Source organism: Anser brachyrhynchus (genome assembly GCF_964034855.1).
Source record: "Anser brachyrhynchus genome assembly, chromosome: W".
Lineage (NCBI taxonomy): Eukaryota > Metazoa > Chordata > Aves > Anseriformes > Anatidae > Anser > Anser brachyrhynchus.
Window position 1 is genome coordinate 14621458 of NC_137704.1, and position 12115 is coordinate 14633572.

General features: G+C 55.4%; 2 protein-coding genes across 3 annotated transcripts; both read left to right on the forward strand.

Annotated features, from left to right (window-relative positions):
* Positions 1 to 588: 588 nt before the first annotated feature.
* LOC308184815 (adenosine 5'-monophosphoramidase HINT1-like) lies at positions 589 to 4136 on the forward strand. The gene is made up of 4 exons (XM_080572393.1): positions 589 to 773; positions 2199 to 2304; positions 3008 to 3215; positions 3433 to 4136. Exons 1-4 carry the CDS (start codon positions 631 to 633, stop codon positions 3477 to 3479), a joined length of 504 nt encoding a protein of 167 aa, XP_080428519.1. The 5' UTR covers positions 589 to 630; the 3' UTR covers positions 3480 to 4136.
* Positions 4137 to 8973: 4837 nt separating this feature from the next.
* LOC308184641 (adenosine 5'-monophosphoramidase HINT1-like) lies at positions 8974 to 12115 on the forward strand. Of its 2 annotated transcripts, XM_080571889.1 has the most exons (4): positions 8974 to 9158; positions 10588 to 10693; positions 11397 to 11604; positions 11819 to 12115. In XM_080571889.1, exons 1-4 carry the CDS (start codon positions 9016 to 9018, stop codon positions 11863 to 11865), a joined length of 504 nt encoding a protein of 167 aa, XP_080428015.1. In that variant the 5' UTR covers positions 8974 to 9015; the 3' UTR covers positions 11866 to 12115. The 2 variants fall into 2 exon arrangements, 1 of the variants encoding a protein (XP_080428015.1); XR_013942739.1 differs by lacking the exons at positions 10588 to 10693; positions 11397 to 11604 and having other exon boundaries at positions 8979 to 9158.

Sequence of the window (12115 nt, forward strand, 5' to 3'; positions counted from 1 at the left end):
GGACTCTTTGTCAGGGAGAGGAGCGATAGGGCAAGGAGTAATGGTTTTAAACTCAAAGAGGGTAGACTTAGACTGGATAGTTGGAAGAGATTCTTTCCTGAGAGGGGGGTGAGGCACTGGAACGGGTTGCCAGGAGAAGTGGCGGATGCCCCGTCCCTGGAAGTGTTTAAGGCCAGGTTGGATGGGGCTTTGAGCAACGTGGTCTAGTGGAAGGTGTCCCTGCCCAGGGCGGGGGGGTTGGAATTAGGTGATCTTTAAGTAAGGTCCCTGCCAAGCCAAGCCATGCTATGATTCTATGATCGGAGCAACCGTTCTGTGGAGCTCGTTTCCCAGCCGTGCAGGGCCCGGCTTCCCTCCGCGGAGCCGCCCAGCCCGTTTTCGGGCGCCCACTTCCTCCCTCCCGGTCGGATCCCTCCGCGCCCCGAGGGCACGCGACCTCCCTGAGCGCCGATAAGCACCGGGTCGACGGGAGCGGAGCCGCCGAGAGGGCGGGGACAAGGGAAGAGGGCAGGCGAGGCAGCCAATCGAGGCGCGGGAGCGGTCGGCGGCGATCTGTCGGCCCAATGAGCGCCGCGGAGGGCCGGGCCGAGTGCGGGAAGGGAGGGGGCGTTGTACCGAGCGGGCGCCGTCATGGCCGACGGGATCGTTAGGGCGCAGGCCGCCTGGCCCGGCGGCGGCGCTGCCGCTGCAGCCGCTTTCGGAGAGGTCGCCTGCAAGGGCAAGGAGGTCCCCGCCAACGTTCTCCGTGAGGATGAGCGGTCGTGGGCGAGGAGGTAGCCGCGGCGTCGTCGTGCGAGTCTTCTCTTTCCTTCCTTCCCTCGGCCGCTCGCAGGCCCTCTGAAACGAGGGCCCGTCGCGGGTCCCGGGAGTGCGGCAGGGCGGGTGGTGGCCTTGCTGCGGGAGGGAGGGAGGGAGGGAGGGAGGGACGGACGGTCGGTCGGTCGGTCGGGGTCTCTCCGGCTCGTGGCGCTCTCTACTGCAGCGCCTCTAAAACCCCGCGCTTCTTCGGTGCGCGTCCCGCCTGCCCCCGGGGTGCCACGGCGCGTACTGGGTCGCCGGCGCAGTCGGTCTCCTTGGGGGTTCGGACTGCCTGCGTATAGGCAGCGAGCATCGCAGTAGTGACCGTAATCAGTCATTTCTGCGTAGCAGAAACGCAGGTCTTGATGCGCCTCGTGACAGCGTTCTAGAGACGCCCCGGCTCGGCCGTGCTAGGCTTTGGTTATGGCACCACCCCCACCGCGCACGCGAGCGCACGCTCTCTCCAAAGTGGCTTGTGAAAGGGAAGAATTGCAGCTTTTCCTAGCTTTCTTAAACATCTAGAAGCCAGTCAATCCCGCAGGCTGCTGGTCCTCACTTGAGGCGGGGGGGGAACTTAGAACTGCTTTTGGAGTGTAGTTGGCTATAGCGAATGGTCTTGAATTTGCTTAGCTCGCTGTACCGAAGGCCTGTTTCACAGTTGAGCGATGTTATAGGGGGGAGAAGTGTGAGGAAGGCTCGTAATTCTCGATTGTCGCGCAGTGAAAGGCGATGGTGAGTAAGAAGTGCAAAGCATCTGTGGAATCGAGTCTTATCGGCGCTGTTTCAGTCGCATCTAAAATAAATAAAACTGCCGGAAGTCGCTAATCTGAAGTACTCGGCTGTCTCGTTGCCCCCGTCACCTTGCGTGCTGGATCCTGCTTCTGGTGCCGTATGCAGTTTCGGTCTGCTGGTGATTTGGGGAGTTCCCTCGCAATTAGTTGCGAGTCGATGGTTTCCTACAGATCGGTGGTATTCGTGTTTCGCAGGTGATACCTTGGCCTCGGTCTGGAGGTGTCTGACGTAGAGCCGGCCGTAACGGGCTAACTTGGAATGTTCTTTCCCCTGAGTACGTGGCGTTATCGAGGACGGAGAGTTTATACAGCCTCAGCCGGATTACTCCGGGTTCTTTGAAGATGCCTTCCTACCTCTGGCCGAGGCAATATTTGGACATAACTGAAGGACAGTTAGCAATTGTTTGCCGCTTGTGTGTTTTGCGTGTAGAAGGTAGAGAACTTTGCCTATTCAAAGATCGCTTAAGAAGAATCGCTGTTTTGTCGTGCGCGTTTGGGGTACCTGATAATCTGCTTCGGTAGGACGAGTTCGGTGGGGCATAGTGATTTGCTTAAGCTGTTGCCTTTCTCTGAAGCTGACTGCGTTGTAACTGTTTACTCTTCCTCCAGCGCCTTGCGTTCCGTGATAGTTCGCCTCAGGCTCCAGTGTTTTTTCCTAGTCCTTCCTGAGAAGGCAGTTGTCCGGTTATGTGAAGCAGAAGATTCTGGCGGACCCGTGAGTACTGTGGGAGCTTTCTTTTCGCTAGGCTGGCTGTACCTGTAACTAGTTTGTAACTTCCTAGACTCTTTCCCGTCCCCTCTTTTCCTCTGGATGTTGCGGAGGGGCGCACAGTAGGCTATTTTGGGTTTTCCGATGCTGTAGTCTTTTGCCTCTAGCTTGTAATGGAGTTGAGCTTTTTGACTAAGAGCGGCGATATAAAGCGATGCTGGTCTCCGGCTACGCGCTTGTAGTGCAAAAAGCAGTGTTGTTCCGAAGTACGGTCTGATGCCCGTTTTCACGGTTTCCAGACAGCGGCGGTGGTACTTTGACTATGCAGAAGAGGGCTTGGGGTTTGGGCAGGTCAGAGGCGAGGAAAGGGAAAGCTGGTTGAGCGGCGCTGGGTGTTTGTTTCGCTGTTAGCTATGCAAGTCAAGTTCCAAGGCTTTGTGAGGCCACGCAAAAGAAAAGGCACCGTGAAGCTTTTATTTTCCGCCAGAGCGGCTTACGTTGCCCGAAGCTATGACGGGGGCTTTAACCCCCGAGACAAATTTAGCTTCTGTGACTGTTTTGTAGTCTGTTCCTGTCTAGAGGGTAATTCAAAGAGCAGCGGTTGAATCGTGAAGGATTAGCTAACCGTGTTCTGTGGATGGTTCTCCGCTCGCGTTCGTTCTGTGCGTCGTGGCACGTTATGTTAGGTAACGTTATTTCCTTTTTCCAGCTTCTTGGGCGTGTAATGGTTGTTGGCAAGAAGTGTGCTGCTAACCTGGACCTGACCAATGGATTCCGGATGGCTGTGAATGCCCACCCTCGGGCCCTTCGGGCTGTCGTGTACATCTACGTATTCTGGGTGGCGGTCAGTTGGGCCGGCCTCCTGGCTAAGGTTTTTGCACCGCAGGCGTCACTGCACGCGTACGGGTCGCCGCCGAGTAGGTTTCATATGTTGCCCGTCAATCTAGCCCCTGTTGATGTATGATTTTTTTTTTTTTTTTTTTTTTCCTGGACGGCTGTCTATGGTGGGTAATAAAGAGCTTTGAGCAGCACTTGCACAATAAAGATGGAGCATGGGGATATGACCTCTGTCTTGTGTGTCTTGCCGATGGAAATAGTTCTGCAAGTTAAAAGAATGTTTCGGTCTGTTGACAGTGTCGTGTAGATGGTGGTTTGCCCAGTCATTTGAAACGCGAAGATAGAAGCGCTCGGCGGTCCTGTGGGTCTCCATCTCCCTAAGACGATCTAGGATGTGCTGTGTGTTTGAGGCCTTGCTATCTTCCCCCTGCTCCCAAATAAAAGGGCGTGCTTTTATTGCGAAACAGCCGCATCGAGGACTGGCAGATGTAGAACCAGAGAAGAATAAGGTTGGAAGAAAGCTTCCAGGCATCGTCTGTTGTCTGCCCCTGTCCCGAGGAGGCAGAATAAACTCTACCCGGTGTGATTTCTGACAGGTGCTTGTCAGCCTGTTCTTGACTACCGTAGGAGTTTTGCTACCGCTTTCTTTTCAGTCGTGGGTTTCGCAACTTCGAGAAGTAATTTCTCCCACAGACGCTTTTCAAAGCGTAGAAGGCTCTGGGATGCTTGAGTCGGCTTCTGAACGTTCAAGACTCGGCTGCCGTTCCCTTTATTTTTTTGTATGTATTTTTAGAGTCTTCTTTTTTTCTAAACGAAGTCCGTTGTTCAGGAACTAGAAGAAGGATTAGCTAAAGGCACCATAAGGCGTTTAAATGCGATCACCTCTCGTGCTTTGTTAGACCTCTGGCTTTGCTGTGCTCCTTGTTTAATTGCGGTTACGTTCAAGGCTTACTGGAGCGTGGGAGCGTTAAAATGCTATTAAATATTTTTAGTGTTTGAAACTTGCTAATGAAATGATTTTTGTGACTCCGTTCCTCACAAAGAAACTCGATTCCTTAGCAGGAGGAATGATCTTTGTTACTGGATCTGTTTGCGGGGTTAACGATTGCAGCTGTGAATGACTAAAGTCTTTTGAAGAAGCTGAATGATAAAAACCAAACCGAAACAAGAAACAGCCCTTGTTCTACTCGAAGTAATATAGAATTTGCCGTTTGCGGGGTCAGATGAAAATAGTTGTGGAAGTCAACTACTTGGGGGGGGGGAGGGGAGGGGAGGGGAGGGGTGGGTGGAGGTGGAGATGCTGTTGCCCTTTCAGGGAAAGCTTCTTAAATTGGCACTTGATCAACTGTTCTGTTTCTGTATTTGTCCTTGGTCTCTTTCATTGGTCTGTTTTGTTGACGTAGAAGATGGAACTGCTCAAAGAAACCTGTGCAAATGGACCTTGAGTAAGTATTTACGTGTTCAACTGTTCCCCAGTCGGTCTAGCTAGGTCTAGCTAATGCTATCAGCGCTTGTAGTCTTTCACAAAAGGTGTTTAATTCCTGAGAAAGTAGAGGAGGAAGACGATTGGTAATCTCTTTGCTTAATAGGCACTGTTAGACAACCGTAGAAGGCGAAGAAATTTGCCCCCGAGGCACCAATTTGACCCTTCCTTTAGCCTGTACGCTTTCAAAGAGCATATCATAGAACCATAGAATGGCCTGGGTTGAAAAGCACCTTAAAGATCATCTAGTTTCAACCCCCCTGCTCTGGGCAGCGTTGCCAACCACTAGAGCAGGCTGCCCAGAGCCGCGTCCAGCCTGGCCTTGAATGCCTCCAGGGATGGGGCATCCAGAACCTCTCTGGGCAACCCGTTCCAGTGCCTCACCGCCCTCTGAGTGAAAAACTTTCTCCTAATATCTAAGCTAAATCTCCCCTGTCTTAGTTTAAAACCATTCCCCCTTGTCCTATCGCTATCAACACGTGTATTTTTACTCCTGTATATACAGATTCGTAGGGGTTGGAAGGGACCTCAAGAGATCGTCGGGTCCAACCCCCCTGCCAGAGCAGGTTCCCTAGAGCAGGCTGCCCAGGTAGGCGTCCAGACGGGCCTTGAATATCTCCGGAGAAGGAGACTCCACAACCTCCCCGGGCAGCCTGTTCCAGCGCTCCGTCACCCTCACCGTGAAGAAGTTCTTTCGCATGTTGGTGCGGAACTTCCTGTGCTCCAGTTTTTGGCCGTTGCCCCTTGTCCTATCCCCACAAACCACTGAAAAGAGGGTGGCCAAGTCCCACTGTCTCCCACACTTAAGATATTTGTAATCATTGATAAGATCCCCTCTCAGTCTTCTCTTCTCAAGGCTGAACAGGCCCAGGTCTCTCAGTCTTTGCTCATAGGGGAGATGCTCCAGGCCCCGTATCATCTTTGTTGCCCTCCGCTGGACTCTTTCCAGGAGATCCCTGTCTCTCTTTTTGTACTGGGGAGCCCAGAACCGGACACGGTACTCCAGGCGAGGCCTGCCCAGGGCAGAGTAGAGGGGGAGGATCACCTCCCTTGACCTGCTGGCCACGCTCCTTTTAACGCACGCCAGGATCCCATTGGCCTTCTTGGCCACCAGGGCACGCCGCTGGCTCATGGTCAACCTGTCGTCCACCAGGACCCCCGGGTCCTTCTCCGCAGCGCTCCTCTCCAGCAGGTCATCCCCCAGCCTGTACTGATACACGCGGTTGTTCCTTCCCAGGTGCAGGACTCTACGCTTGCTCTTGTTAAACTTCATTTGGCTTCTTCCTGCCCAGCTCTCCAGCCCGCCCAGGTCTCGCTGAATGGCAGCACAGCCTTCTGGCGTGTCGGCCACTCCTCCCAGCTTTGTATCATCGGCGTACTTGCTGAGGCTGGACACTATTCCCTCGTCAAGGTCGGCGATGAAGATGTTGAACAAGACCGGACCCAGCACCGACCCCTGGGGAACACCGCTAGTCACAGGGCTGCAGCCGGACTCTGCGCCGCCGATCACCACCCTCTGAGCTCGGCCGGTCAGCCAGGTCTCAACCCACCTTACCGTCCACTCGTCTATCCCACGCTTTCTCAGCTTTGCTAGCAGGACGTCGTGGGAGACAGTATCAGAAGCCTTGCTAAAGTCAAGGTAGATGACATCCACTGCTCTCCCTCCATCAACGCAGCTGGTGATGCCATCATAGAAGGCAACGAGGTCGGTCGAGCACGATTTCCCCTTGGTGAATCCATGCTGACTACTCCTCATAACCTCCTTCTCTTCCAATGGCTTGGAGATGGCATCCAGAACAAGCTGTTCCAACACCTTTCCAGGGACGGAGGTGAGACTGACCTTTCCAAGAGCTCCACATCCTTCTTGTGCTGGGGGCCCCAGGCCTGCACGCAGTATTCCAGGTGGGGTCTCCCAAGAGCAGGGTAGAGGGGGATAATCACCTCCCTCTCCCTGTTGGCCACCCCTTTGTTAATGCAGCCCAGGACACAGTTGGCCTTCCGGGCTGCAAGCGCGTGCTGCTGGCTCGTGTCCAGCTTCTCGTCCATCAGGACCCCCAAGTCCTTCTCCGCAGGGCTGCTCTCAAGTTCTTCTTCTCCCAGTCTATAGAAATACCTGGGATTGCCCCAGCCCAAGGTCAACGCCTTGCACTTGGCCTTGTTGAACCTCATTAGGTTCTCATGGGCCCACTTCTCCGGCCTGTCCAGGTCCCTCCGGACGGCATCCCTTCCCTCTGTTGTATCGACTGCACCGCTCAGCTTGGTGTCATCTGCAAACTTGCTCGATTCCGTCGTCTGTGTCATTGCTAAAGATGTTGAAGAGCACCGGTCCCGAGGCCGACCCCTGAGGGACACCGCTTGTGACCGGCCTCCACCCAGACATAGAGCCGTTGACCACAACCCTTTGGCTGCGACCAGCCAACCAATTCTTTATCCGCCCAGCAGTCCATCCTTCAAATCCATACCTCTCCAATTTAGAGAGAAGAATGTGGTGAGGGACCGTATCAAAGGCTTTGCTCAGTCCAGGTGGCATATCCTATCCCAGGACTGGTTTCAGCCGTAAACAACAGACAGTTATGAGGAGAGGTGTAGCTCTGTAAATATTTTTGTTGCCTTGGGTGAATTGGTGTCTGGTCGCACTGAGTGGCCCGCGTGGTAGCTGGGAGATGGCCGACGGGGAGGACTGAGATGTTAAAGCTGCCTGTGGTTGCCTGCCCCCAGCCCCAGCCCCAGCCCCGTCCCCGTGTGCCATCCCGATGGCAGTAGCGGCTGGAACCTCAAACTAAAGCGAGCGTATTCTGATGTCGTTACCCTCCAAGCCTGTCAGAGAGGCAGAAGCGCTGTGGCCTACTCAGGCAGGAACCGCGCGTGTGGGGACGGCCACGTCCCTGCCGCCGTGTCGGGCCAGTTTGAGCTCCGCTCTCCCTGGGGCTGCTGCAGGGCACCGCGGACCACGCTTGGGCAGCCTTGGGGGGCACTGCCTATTTTTCCAGAAGCCTCCTCCCCAGCTGAGCACAAACCCAGTTGTGATGTGCCAGGGCTGAGCACAGGCTTTGTATTCCTCCCCGCCACCCCGTGCGCGGGAGGTGCAGCTTTCCCCCTTAGAAACACCAGCAGTTGAAGTGGGGCTCTCAGGGAAGGTTGTGGAGCAACTTCTGAAAAGGTAAGGCCTGCCCTGGCAAAAGCGGGGATCTGCCTGCGGGGAGCAGCGCCCAAAAGCCACCAGCGTGTTTGGGGTGGAGCTGATAGGGTCATAAATAATAGTTGGGGCTACGAGCGCGAGGTCCCGCATTTGGTCCGGGGCAATCCTAAGCACGAATCCAGGCTGGGCGGAGAATGGATGGAGAGCAGCTCTGAGGAGAAGGGCCTGGGGGCGTTGGTTGATGAGAAGCTCGTCAACCGGAGCCGGCAATGCAATGGACGCTTGCAGCCCGGAAAGCCACCCGTATCCTGGGCCGCATCAAAAGGAGGGCGGCCGGCAAGTCGGGGGAGGTGATTCTCCCTCTCTGCTGCTGTGCTCTTGTGAGGCCCCACCTAGAGTAAGTACTGTGTTCAGCTCTGGGGCCCCCAGCACAAGAAGGACGGGGACGTACTAGAACGCGTCCAGAGGAGGGCCACGAAGATGACCAGGGGGCTGGGGCACCTCTCCCAGGAAGGCAGGCTGAGGGAGTTGGGGTGGTTCAGCCTGGAGAGAGAAGAGAAGGCTCCGGGGAGACCTTGGAGGGGCCTTCCAGTACCCAAAGGGGGGGCCCTACAGGAAAGCTGGGGAGGGACTCTTTGTCAGGGAGAGGAGCGATAGGGCAAGGAGTAATGGTTTTAAACTCAAAGAGGGTAGACTTAGACTGGATAGTTGGAAGAGATTCTTTCCTGAGAGGGGGGTGAGGCACTGGAACGGGTTGCCAGGAGAAGTGGCGGATGCCCCGTCCCTGGAAGTGTTTAAGGCCAGGTTGGATGGGGCTTTGAGCAACGTGGTCTAGTGGAAGGTGTCCCTGCCCAGGGCGGGGGGGTTGGAATTAGGTGATCTTTAAGTAAGGTCCCTGCCAAGCCAAGCCATGCTATGATTCTATGATCGGAGCAACCGTTCTGTGGAGCTCGTTTCCCAGCCGTGCAGGGCCCGGCTTCCCTCCGCGGAGCCGCCCAGCCCGTTTTCGGGCGCCCACTTCCTCCCTCCCGGTCGGATCCCTCCGCGCCCCGAGGGCACGCGACCTCCCTGAGCGCCGATAAGCACCGGGTCGACGGGAGCGGAGCCGCCGAGAGGGCGGGGACAAGGGAAGAGGGCAGGCGAGGCAGCCAATCGAGGCGCGGGAGCGGTCGGCGGCGATCTGTCGGCCCAATGAGCGCCGCGGAGGGCCGGGCCGAGTGCGGGAAGGGAGGGGGCGTTGTACCGAGCGGGCGCCGTCATGGCCGACGGGATCGTTAGGGCGCAGGCCGCCTGGCCCGGCGGCGGCGCTGCCGCTGCAGCCGCTTTCGGAGAGGTCGCCTGCAAGGGCAAGGAGGTCCCCGCCAACGTTCTCCGTGAGGATGAGCGGTCGTGGGCGAGGAGGTAGCCGCGGCGTCGTCGTGCGAGTCTTCTCTTTCCTTCCTTCCCTCGGCCGCTCGCAGGCCCTCTGAAACGAGGGCCCGTCGCGGGTCCCGGGAGTGCGGCAGGGCGGGTGGTGGCCTTGCTGCGGGAGGGAGGGAGGGACGGACGGACGGACGGTCGGTCGGTCGGTCGGTCGGTCGGGGTCTCTCCGGCTCGTGGCGCTCTCTACTGCAGCGCCTCTAAAACCCCGCGCTTCTTCGGTGCGCGTCCCGCCTGCCCCCGGGGTGCCACGGCGCGTACTGGGTCGCCGGCGCAGTCGGTCTCCTTGGGGGTTCGGACTGCCTGCGTATAGGCAGCGAGCATCGCAGTAGTGACCGTAATCAGTCATTTCTGCGTAGCAGAAACGCAGGTCTTGATGCGCCTCGTGACAGCGTTCTAGAGACGCCCCGGCTCGGCCGTGCTAGGCTTTGGTTATGGCACCACCCCCACCGCGCACGCGAGCGCACGCTCTCTCCAAAGTGGCTTGTGAAAGGGAAGAATTGCAGCTTTTCCTAGCTTTCTTAAACATCTAGAAGCCAGTCAATCCCGCAGGCTGCTGGTCCTCACTTGAGGCGGGGGGGGAACTTAGAACTGCTTTTGGAGTGTAGTTGGCTATAGCGAATGGTCTTGAATTTGCTTAGCTCGCTGTACCGAAGGCCTGTTTCACAGTTGAGCGATGTTATAGGGGGGAGAAGTGTGAGGAAGGCTCGTAATTCTCGATTGTCGCGCAGTGAAAGGCGATGGTGAGTAAGAAGTGCAAAGCATCTGTGGAATCGAGTCTTATCGGCGCTGTTTCAGTCGCATCTAAAATAAATAAAACTGCCGGAAGTCGCTAATCTGAAGTACTCGGCTGTCTCGTTGCCCCCGTCACCTTGCGTGCTGGATCCTGCTTCTGGTGCCGTATGCAGTTTCGGTCTGCTGGTGATTTGGGGAGTTCCCTCGCAATTAGTTGCGAGTCGATGGTTTCCTACAGATCGGTGGTATTCGTGTTTCGCAGGTGATACCTTGGCCTCGGTCTGGAGGTGTCTGACGTAGAGCCGGCCGTAACGGGCTAACTTGGAATGTTCTTTCCCCTGAGTACGTGGCGTTATCGAGGACGGAGAGTTTATACAGCCTCAGCCGGATTACTCCGGGTTCTTTGAAGATGCCTTCCTACCTCTGGCCGAGGCAATATTTGGACATAACTGAAGGACAGTTAGCAATTGTTTGCCGCTTGTGTGTTTTGCGTGTAGAAGGTAGAGAACTTTGCCTATTCAAAGATCGCTTAAGAAGAATCGCTGTTTTGTCGTGCGCGTTTGGGGTACCTGATAATCTGCTTCGGTAGGACGAGTTCGGTGGGGCATAGTGATTTGCTTAAGCTGTTGCCTTTCTCTGAAGCTGACTGCGTTGTAACTGTTTACTCTTCCTCCAGCGCCTTGCGTTCCGTGATAGTTCGCCTCAGGCTCCAGTGTTTTTTCCTAGTCCTTCCTGAGAAGGCAGTTGTCCGGTTATGTGAAGCAGAAGATTCTGGCGGACCCGTGAGTACTGTGGGAGCTTTCTTTTCGCTAGGCTGGCTGTACCTGTAACTAGTTTGTAACTTCCTAGACTCTTTCCCGTCCCCTCTTTTCCTCTGGATGTTGCGGAGGGGCGCACAGTAGGCTATTTTGGGTTTTCCGATGCTGTAGTCTTTTGCCTCTAGCTTGTAATGGAGTTGAGCTTTTTGACTAAGAGCGGCGATATAAAGCGATGCTGGTCTCCGGCTACGCGCTTGTAGTGCAAAAAGCAGTGTTGTTCCGAAGTACGGTCTGATGCCCGTTTTCACGGTTTCCAGACAGCGGCGGTGGTACTTTGACTATGCAGAAGAGGGCTTGGGGTTTGGGCAGGTCAGAGGCGAGGAAAGGGAAAGCTGGTTGAGCGGCGCTGGGTGTTTGTTTCGCTGTTAGCTATGCAAGTCAAGTTCCAAGGCTTTGTGAGGCCACGCAAAAGAAAAGGCACCGTGAAGCTTTTATTTTCCGCCAGAGCGGCTTACGTTGCCCGAAGCTATGACGGGGGCTTTAACCCCCGAGACAAATTTAGCTTCTGTGACTGTTTTGTAGTCTGTTCCTGTCTAGAGGGTAATTCAAAGAGCAGCGGTTGAATCGTGAAGGATTAGCTAACCGTGTTCTGTGGATGGTTCTCCGCTCGCGTTCGTTCTGTGCGTCGTGGCACGTTATGTTAGGTAACGTTATTTCCTTTTTCCAGCTTCTTGGGCGTGTAATGGTTGTTGGCAAGAAGTGTGCTGCTAACCTGGACCTGACCAATGGATTCCGGATGGCTGTGAATGCCCACCCTCGGGCCCTTCGGGCTGTCGTGTACATCTACGTATTCTGGGTGGCGGTCAGTTGGGCCGGCCTCCTGGCTAAGGTTTTTGCACCGCAGGCGTCACTGCACGCGTACGGGTCGCCGCCGAGTAGGTTTCATATGTTGCCCGTCAATCTAGCCCCTGTTGATGTATGATTTTTTTTTTTTTTTTTTTCCTGGACGGCTGTCTATGGAGGGTAATAAAGAGCTTTGAGCAGCATTTGCACAATAAAGATGGAGCATGGGGATATGACCTCTGTCTTGTGTGTCTTGCCGATGGAAATAGTTCTGCAAGTTAAAAGAATGTTTCGGTCTGTTGACAGTGTCGTGTAGATGGTGGTTTGCCCAGTCATTTGAAACGCGAAGATAGAAGCGCTCGGCGGTCCTGTGGGTCTCCATCTCCCTAAGACGATCTAGGATGTGCTGTGTGTTTGAGGCCTTGCTATCTTCCCCCTGCTCCCAAATAAAAGGGCGTGCTTTTATTGCGAAACAGCCGCATCGAGGACTGGCAGATGTAGAACCAGAGAAGAATAAGGTTGGAAGAAAGCTTCCAGGCATCGTCTGTTGTCTGCCCCTGTCCCGAGGAGGCAGAATAAACTCTACCCGGTGTGATTTCTGAC